Source organism: Salvia splendens, chromosome 13 (assembly GCF_004379255.2).
Source record: "Salvia splendens isolate huo1 chromosome 13, SspV2, whole genome shotgun sequence".
NCBI classification, from domain to species: Eukaryota; Viridiplantae; Streptophyta; class Magnoliopsida; order Lamiales; family Lamiaceae; genus Salvia; species Salvia splendens.
The window spans coordinates 6,352,667-6,370,300 of NC_056044.1; the positions used below are offsets into that span (position 1 = coordinate 6,352,667).

Genomic DNA, 17,634 nt, shown 5'->3' on the forward strand with positions numbered 1-17,634 from the left:
AATGGAAATAAAAATATTGAAGATAAAATTCAAGAAATAACACATGGATGCTCGATCTGGAGCCCGATCGTGCGAGATCGGGCTCGGTCGTCCTCAGGCATCCATTGCCGGCGCCCGATCGAGTGGCATCCATTGCAACGCTGAGCCCGAGCCCGATCGCGACGGTTTTTGCAATTTATTTTTTTATTCTTTATTAAACCACTATAAATACCCTAACCCTCATTCACTTTTCACACACCAACACTCTCTACTCTACTCTTTTTCTCTTCTCTTTTCTCATTTTCACACTTTCAATAATGGATTCGAGTCAATTCCCAAACCCCGTTGGTGTCGACGACGATATGCCGAAGTTTGGCGGCGACGGGCAAACGATTTTGGGTTTTTCCCTTCAGTTTTTTTGCCGGTAATTTCAAATTTTATCTTTAACATCGCAGAATCAAAAGAACAAAAAAATTTATTTTTGCCACAAGACTACTAAAACAATGAATGGAAATAAAAATATTGAAGATAAAATTCAAGAAATAACACATGGATGCTCGATCTGGAGCCCGATCGTGCGAGATCAGGCTCGGTCGTCCTCAGGCATCCATTGCCGGCGCCCGATCGAGTGGCATCCATTGCAACGCTGAGCCCAAGCCCGATCGCGACGGTTTTTGCAATTTATTTTTTTATTCTTTATTAAACCACTATAAATACCCTAACCCTCATTCACTTTTCACACACCAACACTCTCTACTCTACTCTTTTTTTCTTCTCTTTTCTCATTTTCACACTTTCAATAATGGATTCGAGTCAATTCCCAAACCCCGTTGGTGTCGACGACGATATGCCGAAGTTTGGCGGCGGCGGCAGCGGCGCCCGTTGGCCCGGCCACGAAGACTACCGGGTCGAGACACCTGGATCTGTAGGATCCACTTTCATTTTTTACTCTGAGTTCGATCCGTTCTTCAACACCGACGTGTATCGGGTTGAGGACATGGAGCCCAGTTGTGGGTAACCTCCTGCCCCTAAGCCACCAAGGAGGAAGAAGAAGATGGCACGAAAGGAAAAGGCGCCATCTGTCCTAGTCCCACTCTCATCCAACGAGCCCAACGAATAGTACGCAATGGGGCGCACTGACTACGAGTTGGAGGAGTACATGAAGGTGGCTCAGTGTTGGGTCGATATAACGGAGGATTCGATAAGCTCCAACAACCAGACTTCGGCCAGGATGTGGGATCGCATTGAGGCCGGATACAACTCGGTGAAACCGGGTTGGGCATACAAGCGGACCAAGGTTCAGCTGCGCAAGTGTTGGGATCGGATCAAGATCCACATCAACAACTTCGCCTATATCTACACGAAGAATAGGGACAGAAGGGGAAGTGATGAGAGAATGGAGGATGCCATCCATAAGTTGATTGCCGAGTACCAGTCGGAGTACGAGCAGTTCAAGTTGTACAACATTTGGCTGATCTTGAAGGACAAGGCGAAGTTCAACAGAGGGATACCGGTTGGATCCTCGCTGCGAAGCGGACGAAGAACGCCGCCACTGGCGGTTACACGAGCAGCGACCCATCTCTTGTGGATCTGAACGCTGAGCCAGAGGGAGTTCCCATTGGCACCAAGGCTGCCAAAGCCCAGGCCAATGGGAAGCCGAAGGCGGCTCTGTCTGGATCGACTCTCCTGCAGGCTGCACCTCTTCCGTCTACTCAGCTCGTGGCCTTAGCGATCGAGGAGTTCGGTGGTTTTCGCTAGGTGTGCGAGTATAGGTTTATACTTGACGCACAAAACGACCTTCATACGGAAACCGATCCGGAAGCCCGACGGATGACTGAGAGAATAATCGAGAATATGAGCCAGAGGTTAAACTTAGATGACTAATTAGGTTTTTATTAATTTAGTGATGTAGTTTTTTTTAAAGTTTTTTTAAAGTAATCTAGTAATTTAGTTTAGTAATTTAGTTTTTTTTTAGTTAAGTTTGATGTAGTCTTTTTTTAATTAAGTAATGTAGTTGTTTTTTAAAATTTGTGGTGTTTAATATAATATATTTTAGTATTTTTGTAATTAAAAATATAAATAATAAATAATAATATTAAAAATTAAATGCAAATTGAGTTTAATAGATATAACGAACACTAGAGCGAAACCATTGCAGAAGGGGCATACTGGTGTGGCAACCATCAGGACCTCCATTGTGGATGCCCTAAACTCACAAAAAATATTATTGATAAAGCATCTAAATTTCATCTATCGTAATGAAACTTTTATACATACGCTAATTCTAAGTTATAGAAAAATAAAACGTGAAGAAAATATATATTAAAAACATCTAAATTAAAAAAAACCTCAATTTAAAAGAAAAAATATCAAAGCCAATTAATATTGATCAATAACTTTTCATCTACTTATTTTGATTACCTAGAAAAATAAATAAATATCAAAACAATTTATGAAATCTAGGAAAACCTAATTTACAAAAAGAAAGAAAATCAAAACTAATTAATGCCCAACCATATCTGCATCATTCTCAGTTCTTCAACTAAAATGATTTGTCCTCAAATCTTGAATAAATCTTCACTATCACGATCAAAATATTCTTCATGATCCAACTTAGTAGTTTGTTTTGTTTAGACCCTCTAACATTGGAAGTTAAGTATATGTGGTTTTTATTGTTGAAAGCCATTTTTAAAAATTGCTTGAACATTTTGGGCAACTAACAAGTCATTCTTCTTTACATGTTCTGTCAATAACATATTAACATATCGTGGTGTCTTTGTTGGCTCCATAAAAATGGATATCAAAACATATGAGTAGAATTGGATGAATCATTGTACATTTTGCAATAAGAACCGGATGTAATACCTACGACGAAGAGATTGATTCTAAATTTGAGATTGCATATGGAGTGTCTTCTTCTTTTTCTTACGTGTTCTTTGTTCTTACACACCGCTCCACCATATACTTTACGATGGAGCCGTACATAATATTACATTTAAAAAATATATTGCATACTTTTCACTTATTATCTATTCATATGTTCATTGTATTATTTCACTTATATTTGAATTTTAGAAATATCAACAAAATTTAGATAAAAGTATGTTATAAAAGAGTTCGGGCTAAAATAAAAAAAATTAGTAAAGAGTATCAAATAAGGGAGTAATTAATAATTTGCATGGGACTTTTAAAATGTGCAAATCTCAGTACCAATTTTGAAGTTCATTCTAGAACAAAATTCGGTTCAATTTATTTTTAAGTACTTTGAAAAACGGTTTTGTTACAGCCACAGCTGCCAAATTCGAGTGTGGGAGGTCTCCACGCTCAAATGCATTCGCTCGTGGAAGGTCCGGTGCCATTTCATTATGTTGTTTGTTGATTTTTTTGTATGATGATCAGATGATGTTTTTGGTATTGAAGAATTGAAGCTTGTTTTGAATAGGTTATTGATCTCTTAAATGTATAAACTGATTCCGGAATTAGTGTCAGGAGTTCAGCTCATTACTAGTTTTATAGTTATTGTTTCAAAGAAAAGTTGAGGACATGTCAAAGAAATTTGGTAAAAGTACTATAAATAGCTCCTTCTAAAGTGCCTTAACATACATTATTTTCTCTTGCACCACAAGTCACTACCTAATAAATTTTGATGTTTTCACTGAACTTCAGTAATTTCTCTGCAATAGGGCAGTGTGCCTCTTTGAGCAGACGTCTTCAGATTTAGCAGTCAGTTCAGAGAAAGAAGAAGTTAAGAGAGGTTTTACCTCTGCAATGATGCTTCCATTAGGGCAAGGATTGCTCTGCGCTACAGCTGATCAACAGTTTCTTATTTATGATTTGGATAAAACTGTCAATGATGGTTTGAACTTGTCCCTGAAGAAACGACTCATTGGATACAATGAAGAGATTGCAGATATGAAGTTTCTGGGTGACGAAGAACAATATCTTGCGGTTGCTACAAGTGTTGAACAGGTAACCAAATCTTGTCAAGATTCATGTTACTCTTAAAAAAAGTTCTGATTTAGCTTGTTGGCCTTGGCTTTCAGTTCCATAACATTCATCATTAATTTTTCTTTGTATCACTGTCACATGTAGATAAGAGTGTATGATCTGGCATCGATGTCATGTTCCTACATATTGACTGGGCATACCGACGTAGTTCCATGCATTGACACCTGTGTGTCAGCGTCTGGAAAAACCCTTATCGTGTCAGGAAGCAAAGACAACACTGTATGTTATATCACAATGTCATGTACTCTCTTGTTAGATTGGATCGCAAGCTCATACCTCATTGTATCACTTGTTACATAGTGGTCTCTTTTCCAATTATTTCCATAGGTTAGATTGTGGGAAGCCCAAAGACAATGCTGCATTGGGGTTGGCGTAGGTCACATTTGGTGCTGTTACTTTCTCGAAGAAAAACAGGAACTTTTGCATCAGCGGTAGTAAGTAAATATCTTACAAATTTTAGGAATTTTAAATTTTCTTCTTTTTAAAATACTTATCATTCGCATATTTGTAGAAGAATCTGATTTTGGAATAAGTATTGCACCTAGTTGCTCATAATCTTGAGATGAATAAACTGACATGTTGATCTTTTCAAATGTTTTCTCTGTGTTAACCCATGTATCTCAGAGATTTACCTCCTGCATTTGCTTGGTTCAGTGACCGGACATTTGAAGGTTTGGAGCTTTGATGGAGTATCAGATAATGTTGGAGAAATTTCCAGTTTGAAAGCAAAAGCAGTAGTGGCAGCCCATGACAAAGATATAAACTCGTTATCAGTTTCACCTGATGATAGCCTTGTTTGCAGTGGTTCCCAGGTTAGTAAATTAAACAAAACTAGAAGCACGCTCGATGTGCCCCCACTTAACACATATCAAATGGTGAAGTATACTGAGAGAAGCCACAGAAGTGAAATCATCAAATAAATCACTTTGCCTTGTTTCTTCCAAATATTCAGGACCGTACAGCAGCCGTATGGAGACTTCTGGGCCTGGTTTCTGTTGTTGTACTTAAAGGTCATAAGAGAGGTATTTGGTCAGTGGAGTTCTCTCCAGTTGATCACTGTGTCATAACAGCATCGGGTGATAAGACAATAAAATTATGGGCCATCTCTGATGGTTCATGTCTAAAAACATTTGAAGGACATACATCAAGTGTCATGAGAGCATCATTTATTACACGGGGGACACAATTTGTTTCTTGTGGTAAGCTCACTTGCTGATCTCTGGTTTACATAATGTTGCTATTGTGTTCCCTAGTTACGTTTCTGAATGTGTTTGAATCGGTTATTAGGAGCTGATGGCTTGGTGAAGTTATGGACAGTCAAAACTCAAGAATGCTTGTCCACTTATGATCAACATGAAGACAAGGTAATGGTTCGTTCTATGGGTTTTTTTATGAGACAGATTAGCGACGGCTTCTTGTTTGAGAGATTAAATACAAAAACACTGATACTAATGATCCAGACATAGCAAAACGTTCGCCCTTCACATCATAGGGCTGCCTAGGCACGATAAGTACTGAATGTCCCTGGCCTAAATGTGCCTTAATATTTAGATGTGATGGTTCCTAGAATTGTTAATTATGTGGAGATGAAACAACTTCTCATTCTACAGTCAGAACAATAAATTGTCAGGTGCTCACCTAAATTCTGCAGATATGGGCATTGGCTATTGGTAAGAAGACAGAGATGCTTGCTACAGGTGGTGTTGATGCGGTTGCTAATTTGTGGCACGACTCTACAGCTGCAGAAAAGGAGGAGGCCTTCCGTAAAGAAGTGGGTCATCTGATTATTACTGAGAACAGTTTTCTTTGTTAAGATTGAACATACGCCATAACGTATACATATTATATCGCAGGAGGAAGATGTTTTGAGAGGGCAAGATCTAGAAAATGCTGTATTAGATTGTGACTACACTAGAGGCATCCGGCTTGCATTTGAACTTCGCAGACCTCACAAACTTTTCGAATTATTTAGTGAAGTCAGCAGGTGAAATGATCATTTTTACAGCAGTATTCTACTTGCTATCTTCTTATCTTAACTCCAGTTGTTACAGGAAGCCAAACGCAGACGTTCAGATTGAGAAGGCTCTTTGTCCCTTTGAGAAGGAAGAGATTTGTTTACTCTTGGAATACGTAAGAGAATGGAATACAAAACCAAAACTCTGCCATATAGCGCAGTTTGTTCTGCATCAACTATTTCGGATCCTCCCTCCAACAGATTTAGTCGAGGTACTGTGTGTCATCACTGGCATTTTTTCGTTTCTGTTTTGAGATATTGTGAGTTTACATCTCATTGCTTTGGTGTCTGCAAAAGATGAAGGGCATTGGTGAACTGCTTGAAGGCCTTATTCCGTATTCACAGAGACACTACACCAGAATCCACAGGTTGCAAAGGAGCACATACCTCTTCGACTATACCCTAACTGGAATGTCCGTCATCGATTCGAGCCCCAAGGCAACACCACAGAACCAAGAAACGACGAGGATGCAACGCGTCCCTCCACTGCAGAGAATGGTAATGCAGGAGAAGCGGCCCGGGAGGAAGACGATGACTATCTGGAGACCAAAGATGCATCAACAAAGAAGCGAAAAACACAAAAATCGCAAGATAAAAAGCAGAAAAGGCCGAAGGTGGCGTACGTACGTGAGTGCGGTGGCGATATCCTCACCAGCGTAATCGTTTAATCGACAAAATATTGCTGCCTGCTTGTTTGCAAATGTTGAAACCTATGTGCACATAGAGCTGGCAAATCGAATCCGGGTCGGGCTAGTGGGTCACACCGTTTGATGTGAATGCTTAAACGAGACGACCCGAGTGGTCTAGCGGGTCAAAATCCGTCCGCTGGGTATGGGGCCTGTTTGTGCGAAGTCCAGAAACAAACAGCCTGTTGTAACTTTATCTCATTAATGAGACGCGTTCTATAACAAATTCATAAGTCTACTCTTTCTACATTGACGAATTTTGACATGAGGTTTTGAATTGTAGTAATATAAAGTTTTATACGTGAATTTATTGTACTCCTATTTTCTTTTGATGTTTGTGGTAATAATTTTGACTAGTGCTTGGTTTGTGTTCATTTAATTCATCAACATTTGTCCAAAGAGGGCTCTTTGGAGTTGTGGTAAATTAAAATTCAAAGCTTCCTGCACATTGAGATTTTGATTCATTTTGCTAGTGGTTTAGGCAATTCATGAAATCCCCCATTCACAAAGGAATTTTTGCAATAATTAACTAATTTGGTAGGATTTCCCTTTCACCTTAAGTGGAGAAATTAGAAGGCCTCGCCATCAAGAAACTCCAATAGACAATGTCGCTTATAGCCAATCAAAAGACTAAAGGCTTTAGTAATGTATAGGTCTGACCGAAATTTACAATATAGATAAGACTGAAAATCTCGGGTTCAAATTTCGTTGAATAAATCTGAATAATAGTATCTCGTGTTAACTGCAAATTGCTTATTAACTGCATCAGGATAAGAGTCTTATCTGGATATAAATAGATCATCTTTAAATTAAATTAGTATGGTTGCAATTTGATTTACTTTGTCATTTTTTCCCGAATATGTGACGATGCTATTTGTGAAAAGAGCCAAATACACATGCCCCAAAAGCCAAACCAAACATCTACAGTTGAGAAACCGCACGTTTTTTTCCTACCAAACTTTTTCATTTTCTTCTGAATTCTCATCATTCATCATAAGTTCATCGTATTATCTTATTGCATTCTGCAAGTGGAATCAATCATTAACAATACTATATTTTTAAATTTTGAACTGCTCTTTTTATAGGCCAATCTTTTGATACAAATCCTAAAAATATGAATTTTCTTCAATATTAAATCTTATTTAATCTGACATGCTACATCTATGATTAAAAGCTTCTAGACCACTATCTTGGCGACTATTATAAGAAGAAAAATAATATAATTCATATAAAATTGGAATGCTTCAATCTTAGTCAACTTTATTCAATAATTCAACTGTGCTCTCTGTTCTGTAAAATTGATATTGGACTGACTACAAGCAGAAAGATTTAATGTCATTTAAAAAATTAAAAAGTCAAATTTTGTTTTACAAATGGTTCAAATTTTACATTTCAATGCAAATCGTGAGCAGTAAAATTAGGCGATTAAATATTATTTCATTCTTAAAATAAGATAATTGCACACCAAACTTTAATGAAACAACTGTTTTAGCATCTTGACTAACTTTAATTATTTCAATAGCGTAGAGAAGACTAATTTATAGTCATTGTCGAGGCTTCTTTCTAGATATTATCTACACTAATTGCTGCTACTATTTGTAGAGCTGGCTCTTCATAACTAAGGGCACCCGCAACGCGTGCCGTTCCGCCGGAACGGTTTCGCCGCGTAACGCGTTGCGGCGCACCGTTCCGCTCCCATTCCGTTTCCATTGCGTTCCGCGTGCCGACGGCACGGAACGCGGCACGGCTTGTGCCGTCACGCGCTCGGGCGACGTGGCGCTCCCCGCTTCGTGCGTGCTTCCCACTCGCCGGCCCGCGAGTGGGACACGTCAGCGATGACGCAATAATTAAATTTTTTTAAACGGTCATATTACCGTTTTTTTAACTTTTTTTTTAATTTTTTTATTTTTATTTTTATTTTTATTTTCTTATTCTATAAATACACCTAATTTATTACATTTCACACACAACTACACATCTACTCTTCCTAAACCAACATCAATTCCTCTCCAATTTTCTATTTCAATCTCCTTCACAAAATGTCCGGCGACGGGAATTACGGCGGTGGCGGCTCCGGTGGGTGGGATCTCAACGCGTTCGGCGATTGGGAGACCATGTACAACACACTAGGTGGTTCCGGGTCGTCGACGCCGGGCACCCAGGGGTCGGCGACGCCGGGTGGGTACCAACCACCCACTTTCGATGTGGATGCCTACGCTCGACCACCCGGCTCGCGGCTTTCTCAGGGTTTGTCCCAGATTCGGGAGGATATCCCCGTAGAACCCACCCAGGGAGGAAGCCGAGGCGGTGGAAGCTCTAGGGCTGCGTCTGAGGCACCCGAGATGGAGGAGGAGGAGGAACTGGAGGATCTGGGCCGGCATCCGTACAACAACGAAGAAACTAAGGCGGTGTACACCGCCTGGCTCACCGTCTCGTACGATCCCATCGTCGGGAACCAACAAGCCGCCAAGTGCTTCTGGGAAAAGGTCCGTGATGTCTACCACCAGACTAAGCCGAAAGGGGCCCGGAAGCGCAAATATACAATGCTCCGTGCTCACTTTGGCCGAGTCGACGCACAGGTCAAAAAATTTTGCGGCATCTACGCGGCCGAAGCGGCGAACTACCAAAGCGGAGCTTCGGGCGCCGACATTCTGAGGGCGGCTTTGCGCGTCTTCTACCAGGACACCGGCCTACAGTTCAAATATGTTGATATTTGGCAGCTCGTCAAGGACGAGGAAAGGTGGGCCGGCGGTGTCCGCTCGAGCTCGGGCTCAACCTCAAAGCGCACGAAGCACACGGCGAGCGGCCGCTACTCGTCTGGTGACACCGGTGAGGCCAGCGAGGGTACACCGCAGGTGTTTGGGGGTACGGGGGATCCAATGCCCGACGAATACGGGGGATCCAGCCGTGGGCGCCGTCGGCCGCAAGGGACGAAGGCGGCGAAGACGGCTAGAGCGAGGAAGGGCCGAGGCGAATCAAGCCAGTCGGCCTCGGGATCGGGCTCGCGGGGAGGCTCGGACACACTTATGGTGGCGTACATGACCGCCACAATGGCGGACACTTCCCGCTTCTCGTACGCCCAATTCACGGCCTGGTGGAACGGAATTGTGTATATGGCATCACAACTTGGCCTTCCGACTCCCCCTCAACCTCGACCGCCTCCGGAGGATGATTCGCCGGCGGAGTAGTTTTTTTATTTTCCCACGTTTAATTGTGTGTTTTTTATGTTTTTAGGATTTTAATTGTGTGCTTTTTTTTATTTTTTTTAAGTTTAAGTTGTATTTTTTTTTAATGTTGTGTGTTTTTTAATAAAGTGTGTTTGTTTTTTATTAAAGTGTGTTTATTTAAATTGAATTGGGTTGGAAATAAAAAAATGAAATTGAATGAATAGTAATTTAAGGAACGAAGGGTTGCAGGTTCCGTTCCTTAGTTAAGGAATGGAGTAAAAAAGTACAGTGGGGCCCTCAAATAGTGGTTTAAGGAAAGGTATATGAACGGTATAGGAACAGCGTTGTGGATGGCCTAATAACGCAATTTAGTTGGTAAAACGTTTTTCCTACTTTTAATAAGAATAATAGCAGCTGGCCTCTTCATAAATCATACTACTAATAACAATTATGAATCTCATTTTAATTGGGAAAACATTTTTCCTACATTCAATAGGAATAGTAGCAGCTAGCCTCTTCATAACTCATAATAATGACTATGAATCACAATTTAGTTGGTAAAAAAAAACTCATTATTGATTTTTTTTTTTAAAAAAAAAACTCAGAATTATTTGTGGAGTACTATTATTTTCTGGTATAGAAAATAGAGGACTAAAATAATTGTTGTTGTTTTACCTGTGACTAACTACCACCTTCCCAACCATCTGCTAACGACACACTCTTTCAATGCACCAAATTTTCTTTCATTTCCCCTCTTTCCCTCTCTCTCTCTTTCTTTAAATAATAATCCCTCAACTTCCTTCCAAAACTCACTCTCTCTCTCTCTCTCTCTCTCTCTCTCTAAAACCCCTCTACATTGTTGACATCCCTCCCACTCTGTACACAGCTCCGCAATGGCGCCAGCTTCTTTCTGGAACTCATCCAAAACCGTCTGCGTCATGGACGCCTCCGGCCGCCTCGGCTCCGCTCTCGTCCACCGCCTCCTCCGCCGCGGCTACACCGTTCACGCCGCCGTCCATAGCCACGGTATGTTTATTCACCTCTCTAATCTATCTACCTCTCTATTCTCAGTCGCTTTGATCCATCGTATTTAGGTTTCCGATTTTCAATTTGTGATGTGAAATTGGTTGGATTTTTAGAGGAGATGCATCGTTACAAGAGGCAATCCATGGAGAAGAAGGAGCTGAGAGTATTTCATTCGGATCCATTGGATTATCACAGCATTTTGGATGCTCTCAAAGGCTGCTGCGCCTTGTTCTACTCCTTCGAGCTCCCCTCCGATCACCCTACCTACGATGTAAGCTCGTCTCCGATTTTTCCCCCTTTCACCTAAATTCGCTAAAAATTGTAGAGAGAGATAAATTAGGCCGATTGTTTTTGTAGCTTATTAAATTCATGAATTTCCTTTGATAGCTCATAAACCAGTTTCCAATAAACCAGTTTCCAATGACTGCTTCTAGATGGATATTGATCGAGTCTTATTTTTCTCAAGCTTTTAGGGACAGCTTAAATGAGAAAACCAACAAAACCACGTGTGCACGTAAAATCCAAATGATATTTCAATCCGATATGTTTTCATTAATTCATCCACGTTACTCTGTATTTTTCTACCTCAACTTTATTTTGTATGCATAAATATAACGATTTAAAATTATCAAAGGAAATTCAACTTTAACTGATTTTTAATCATCGGCTTCATTTTTGTTAAGTTCACATCTCTTCAATCTTTTATCTTTGAATTGTAGTTAGGGATTCGCCCACACGAAATCTAGAATTCGACATAAATCGAAATTAAATGTCGTTTGGAATTCAAATGGAGACACCCTTTGAAAACGACCCGACAGCTTTAGCTGTAAACTCATTGTCTTCGTCAAAGTTACAAGAAAGCGCAATTGATCACTTTAGTGTGATTGTATTTGTGCAGGAAATTATGGGTGAGTTGGAAGTAAGAGCGGCCCACAACGTGTTGGAGGCGTGTGCTCAGACGGACACCATCGAGAAGGTTGTCTTTACTTCGTCCGCAACGGCTGTTGTCTGGAGGGAACATGGCGATAGCCGGACGTCCGATGTCGATGAAAGAAACTGGAGCGATGTCAACTTTTGCAAGAAGTTTAAGGTATTTGGTTAGCTAGATAATGTTTCTTTTATTTCAGATTTGACTGTCTTGTTATAGTATTTCATCTCGTATTCTCCTATGCAGTTATGGCACGGCCTGTCGAAAACCATAGCCGAGAAGACAGCATGGGCGTTGGCAATGGACCGGGAGGTGAACATGGTGTCGATAAACGCGGGGCTGTTGATGTACCCTGACTTGAGCATCAAGGACCCCTACTTGCTTGGGGCCGCTGAGATGTTCAAGGACGGTGTTCTTGTCACTGTCGATCTCGACTTCCTTGTTGATGCACACATTTGCGTCTTTGAGGATGTCTCCTCGTATGGCCGGTACCTGTGCTTCAATGGCATCATAAACTGCAACGACGATGTGGTGAAGCTGGCAAAGATGCTCCTACCGTCATCGCCGTCACAAGACATGTAAGTCGGTAGCTTGGTGGCAGAGCTAGAAATACTTTTTAAACCATGAAAGAATCGATAAATTCTTTCTCTGTGTATGCTAAAATTTGTGAATTTTGTTGCGATCACAGGTTCGACGACGACAGTGTGCACCAACAGAGGATAAGCAACGGCAAATTGCGCAAGTTGATGGTGGATTTTGAGAGTAGATTACAAATGACAAGCGAGGATGAATGAATCAATCGTTGAAGGGGATAAAAGGATACAAAAGTACGAACAGTTTGCACGCAAGGAGACGATGCATTTTGGCAATGTACACTGCATATGTTGAGTGAAAATGAAGAAAAGTAAAGGCTTAGATATATTAGAATATTTCTAGCCCACGTAAAATAGTGTAGCATATTCCCTATATATATGCGATTCTTTGAACTTCAAAGAAAAATAAAAGTGTAAAGTGGCTGATGTCATGAGATTATTCCCCACACTGAACTTGGCCACTTCAAACCTAAGCTTGTAACATTGTACTGTATAATCCAAATCCAAATCCAAATCCCAATCCCAGCAACAAATTTGGACAGGGCAAACTTATATACTCAATTGATACATCTAACTAAGTAGAAAGTGCACCATGTATGTAAAAAAGGATCATTATGCTACTATTTAAGTAATAATCTATGCTCATAAATTTACAAACCACAATCCATGGATTAGATACATGCATTCAAGCAGAGGAAGAGAGAAGAGTAAAGTACTACCATTTAAACTGCTACCTCATATATGTGGTGGATATTATACGCAGTGCTCAAACACTCAGTGAGATCGAAGTAATTGTAGAAAGCTTATACTTGCATAATCTAGTAGAGTTCTGCGGCCTAAAAAGTACCTCCGTGCTCGATCTAACAACAACTTCTTTCCATTGTGACGACCAAGAAGGTCCTTCAACACGATAATCACGCAAAGCGTACAAGACTTGGACTTCCGAATGAACTGCAAAGAACAAACCCGGCAGCAAAACATGTGAAAAAGTGCAGTGAATGCAATGCAGTTTTTTGTGGCAAAATCCAACAGAGGTGACGAAAGAATTTACCAAAAGAAAACATGCTAGTCTTCTGAAAGGTCATATGACTGACTTTCGATCGTTTGATCTTTCTTAACGCCTGAAGATCGTCTTGTTTGCCTTTGAATTCGAGAAACTCTCCCAAAATAGACTTGTTCCCTTTGACCTCCAACCTGCATTACATTACGCCAATGTCCATATTCGTTAAGTTGTTGGCCAAGCTCCTTTAAAAAGTGAAAAGTCGAGCTAGTCTAAAGGGTCCAACACAACAGCAACAAATCTCCGATGTTCACATGATCTTTTCTAAATCAATGTGGTGTTAATTTATTGAGTCTATTTTGAAGGGATCGTCATGCTTGCAGCACAGCCCTTAAGTTTTGACAAACAGATTAGAAAGCCAGTAAGACACAATCGTAAAAGTGACTCTGAAACAAACCTATCACATGCTGGAGCAGTGCAGAGAACAGAGTTGAGCTTCTCGGAAAATGACTCCTGCGATTTCTTCCCACGAAAAAGCGCACCTTTGATCCATCCAGAATATGAACTATTTTGGTCGGGTTTTAGTTGTGTCCACTGACCATAAGTAATGACCTCAGGTGGAAAGGGTACCGATTGGCTGATAGAAAAGCAGCAAGGTCAGAAAAATGAACGACTACATACAGTTTACAATTTACATAATCTGCATACACAATCACACACACCTCAATCACACTCCCACGGAACAAGTATGCATACTCCACACACATACATACACACGTAACACCCTGGAGGAATCCTAAGAAACTTGCAAAGGTTAGTTTTCACTAAACACACAACTCATGTAAGAATCAAATAAAATCAAAGGGAAATAAAGTATTATCTCAATAGCAGGCAACATCAGTCCCTCAGTATGAAACCAATACAGATCAGTGGATCACCCAACTCTCAAGTCATAAACAAAGAAAAAGCAGGAAAAAAAATCAATCAAACATATCCAATAAGAACATAGAAAACGAAAATCATACCAAAAATTCGGATCAGGGCATATGACTTTATAAGATAAATATCCTTCTGGAAGAGCAGCTCCCCTCTGTTCAAGGTACCCTTCAACAATGGAAACCAAGTGCTCGATTTCAGCTACCTGAATCGTAAAAATTTAGATTACTTGTGCAAGGCATGAGTTCTTGCAAGAGAAAGAAAATCACTAGTTATTGAGCTAGAGACGATGACAACTCTGAGGATCAGACAATACTTAACCACCAAGAGTTTTTGAAAATCTTATAAGATATCTTATCCTTATCTGTTCTAGACCATAGTACTCTACAACTACAAAATAATCTGTTATCCCACTAAATGGAATTGGCTCATTTTTAGATGAAATACAAGTCAGGTCAGCATGCTCTAAGTGCCATAGTACTCAGTAACTTTAAGTCCTTAATCTTATCACACAAAAAGCTACGATTATTTACAGAAAGCACACAACGCCGTCGAGGTTAATAGAAGAGTCAAATTGTTCACCTAGCAGTGGTTTCCAAATCCACCTCTAACTAAGTCATAGTACCCTATAGAAAATGTGGTGAAGTATGCAAAGTGTATGCAAACCAAGGTGGAATGGATGGAAGAAGGTACTCCATAAAGAACGAGATACAATTAGTAGCTTACGGGATTGGGAAGGCGCTCAGTTCTTCGATGCTCTTTGTCAGTGCACACCCAATCACCATCCTTATCGACCGAAACAAACCCCGATACATTCTTTACAGAAATCACTATTGCCTCACTGCACAAGAGGAACACAACATTCATCCAACCATAACAATTCAAATTCCTCTGTAAACTTCATGAATTACAAAACGAGCTGACGATTCACCAGGCAAAAACATCAGTAGCTTAAACACACTAAACAATGGCGTAGGAAACAAGACTACAGAATCAGTAAGCACATGAAATTTATAAAAGAGGGAGACTTACTGATTAGTGACGAGAATAAGATCAATGTTTTTGCGAGAAGCAGAATCAGGGTCTGGAATTTGGAGCCCCACGTAAACTTTGCTCCCTGCATACAGCTTCTCCAATCTAATCCCACACAATTACAATTAAAACATCAATAGAAATGAGGATAGTTCAATTCATAAAATTAATGAATGTAACCTTTTAGCGACGGCAGTAAGGGCATTGAAACGCGAGGAATCGAGATCGAATTCGGAATCGTCGTCGAAGAAAAATCGCTTAATTATCCAGTAGAAAACCAAACCGCATATCAATTCGGCGAACATCGTTAGCTTTATTGATTAATCTGTAAACTTTGGCGAGAATCCTACAGAAATATAGATTATTTTTGGGGTTTTGAATCTTAATGTTTAAGAGCATCCGCAATGCTGCCCTTCCCGGCGGACGTCGGATAGGCTTCGGGGAGGGGCGGACACGCCCGTGGCTTGCGGACACGGGAGGGGCGCGGTCGTCATGGGACGTCCGTGCCGACGTCCGCCATTGCGGCAACGCGCAGACTTCCCATTTTTTAATTTAATTTTTTTTTATAAATTTATATATACGGCATGTTGCACTGGCGACGGGGACGACGATGAGTTAGACGGGGGTTGCATTTATCGAAGCTAGTGGGTTGTATTTTTCTTATTTCAAAATTATGTATTTTTTAAGATAATTATGTATGTTTTTTTTATTTTTAATGAAGTTGTTGCATTTTCCATGTATTCGTGTCGAAATTTTAATTATGTATATTGCATATTTGTGAATTTGTGATTTTTTTTGTGGGGAGTCCTTGGGGATGTCCGTCATTGTGCAGTGGGAGGTCCTTATGACATGACAGGAGAGATTTTTGGGAAGTCCGCCGGGAAGGGCGGAGGGACATCCGCAGCATTGCGGATGCCCTAAGGATAGGTGATATTATGAGCATTCACAGGAGGACGGATGTCCCGACGAACTTCCCAAAAACGCCCCCTGCCACGTCATAAGGACATCCCACTGCACAATGACGAACATACCCAAGGACATCCCGACGGACATCCACAATAATAAAAATTCACAAATTCACCAAATTAAACAATTTACGGAATTAAAATTTCGACACGGATATGAAGAAAATGCAACCACTTTATTTAAAAAAAACATACATAATTATTTAAAAAATATATATAGTTAAAAAAAACAACCTCAAGCTTCGACAAATGCTGCCCCCGTCTCACTCCTCGTTGTCCCCGTCGCCAGTCCCGGCGCCACTCCCGGGCAGGGGGGCCATCCCCAAATCGCGCCTCATAGTGTCGATGGCATCCTTCAACATCATCTTGTATAACGGATTAGTTGTTGCATGCCACTTGTCCATGGTGTCGAGCATGCTCTGCGTTAGCTGCATGCGGGTGAGATGGTTGAGCTCGGGAGTGACCAGGGAAGGAGCTTCCGATTGGATCTCGTGGGACCCGCTAGCGCTTCCCCTAGCCGTCCACATCGCGGTCTTTTGCCCAACCGGGCGATAGCGGTGGGAAGACGATTGAGGTGTCGGGAACTCTGCCTCGGCGTCGGGGAGTTCGTGGGAACCGGCACTGCTGCTGTACTCGCCGGAGGCGTTGATCTTCGTCCGCTTCGGCCAGCCATCTTCAACACCTAAACTTGGCGGAAGTCTGCACCACAAGATACACCTCCCAATATTTGAATTCCCCGAAACCCAATTCACTGTCGGGGTACTGCTAGTGAGACAGAAGTTTCACATCATCGGCGAACATGTCGTTGGTTGCCATGCGGAGGTTGTTTTGGTAGATGCCGGCAAATCGGCTAAGCTGCCTCCTCAGCCGCTCCCACTGTTTCCGACATTACTCTCTATCGTGAGGCTTCCTACCTGGCGGTTTGAATTCGATGTAGCTTTGGCTAATGCGGCACCACATTCTGCCGATATGTTGGTTAGCCCCGACGTAGGGATCCTCGACTACACTGATGTAGGCCTTCGCCAGCGCGACGCACTCCCCTACGATCCAGATGGTCCTCTTTCTCCCGCCGGCTTCCTCCCCCCCTCCATGGCCCCAGCCCCACCCTCGTTCCCCGCACGCGAGGACGAGGTAGTGCCCTTGCCCTTGCTCTTCCCTTTCCACTGCTTCCTCGTCCTCCCTACCGCCAGTGGCATCTTAGTGGGAGACTCCCTGATCGGAGATAGCCCCAACTCCTCAAAAGAGAAAGTCTCAATGCCGGTGAACTGAGTCTCCAGAGAAGTACTCTGCAGGGAATCAC

At 41.4% G+C, this 17,634-nt stretch overlaps 2 protein-coding genes and 1 pseudogene across 2 annotated transcripts; 2 read left to right on the forward strand and 1 right to left on the reverse strand.

Moving 5' to 3' along the window:
• The first annotated feature begins 1,105 nt into the window (after window positions 1-1,105).
• On the forward strand, window positions 1,106-6,849 carry LOC121760396 (annotated as a pseudogene).
• Window positions 6,850-10,638: 3,789 nt separating this feature from the next.
• Window positions 10,639-12,854, forward strand: LOC121760145 (cinnamoyl-CoA reductase-like SNL6). Its single transcript, XM_042155762.1, has 5 exons — window positions 10,639-10,880; window positions 10,994-11,151; window positions 11,779-11,970; window positions 12,055-12,386; window positions 12,497-12,854. Exons 1-5 carry the CDS (start codon window positions 10,748-10,750, stop codon window positions 12,600-12,602), a joined length of 921 nt encoding a protein of 306 aa, XP_042011696.1. The 5' UTR covers window positions 10,639-10,747; the 3' UTR covers window positions 12,603-12,854.
• A 140-nt stretch (window positions 12,855-12,994) lies between these two features.
• Window positions 12,995-15,730, reverse strand: LOC121760144. The gene is made up of 7 exons (XM_042155761.1): window positions 15,550-15,730; window positions 15,370-15,474; window positions 15,064-15,178; window positions 14,427-14,542; window positions 13,859-14,038; window positions 13,453-13,595; window positions 12,995-13,352 (listed from the first exon to the last, which is right to left on the reverse strand). Exons 1-7 carry the CDS (start codon window positions 15,672-15,674, stop codon window positions 13,168-13,170), a joined length of 969 nt encoding a protein of 322 aa, XP_042011695.1. The 5' UTR covers window positions 15,675-15,730; the 3' UTR covers window positions 12,995-13,167.
• Between the last annotated feature and the right edge of the window lie 1,904 nt (window positions 15,731-17,634).

Bases quoted from the DNA above. Each gene is read 5' to 3' on its own strand.
- LOC121760145 (XM_042155762.1), top strand. From the start codon at position 10,748: ATGGCGCCAGCTTCTTTCTGGAACTCATCCAAAACCGTCTGCGTCATG. The intron at 10,881-10,993 runs GTATGTTTATTC...TTGGATTTTTAG, and splicing joins CGCCGCCGTCCATAGCCACG to AGGAGATGCATCGTTACAAG. The intron at 11,152-11,778 runs GTAAGCTCGTCT...GTATTTGTGCAG, and splicing joins CCGATCACCCTACCTACGAT to GAAATTATGGGTGAGTTGGA.
- LOC121760144 (XM_042155761.1), bottom strand. From the start codon at position 15,674: ATGTTCGCCGAATTGATATGCGGTTTGGTTTTCTACTGGATAATTAAG. The intron at 14,543-15,063 runs GTAAGCTACTAA...TTTACGATTCAG, and splicing joins CTGAGCGCCTTCCCAATCCC to GTAGCTGAAATCGAGCACTT. The intron at 13,596-13,858 runs GTTTGTTTCAGA...AATGTAATGCAG, and splicing joins ACTGCTCCAGCATGTGATAG to GTTGGAGGTCAAAGGGAACA.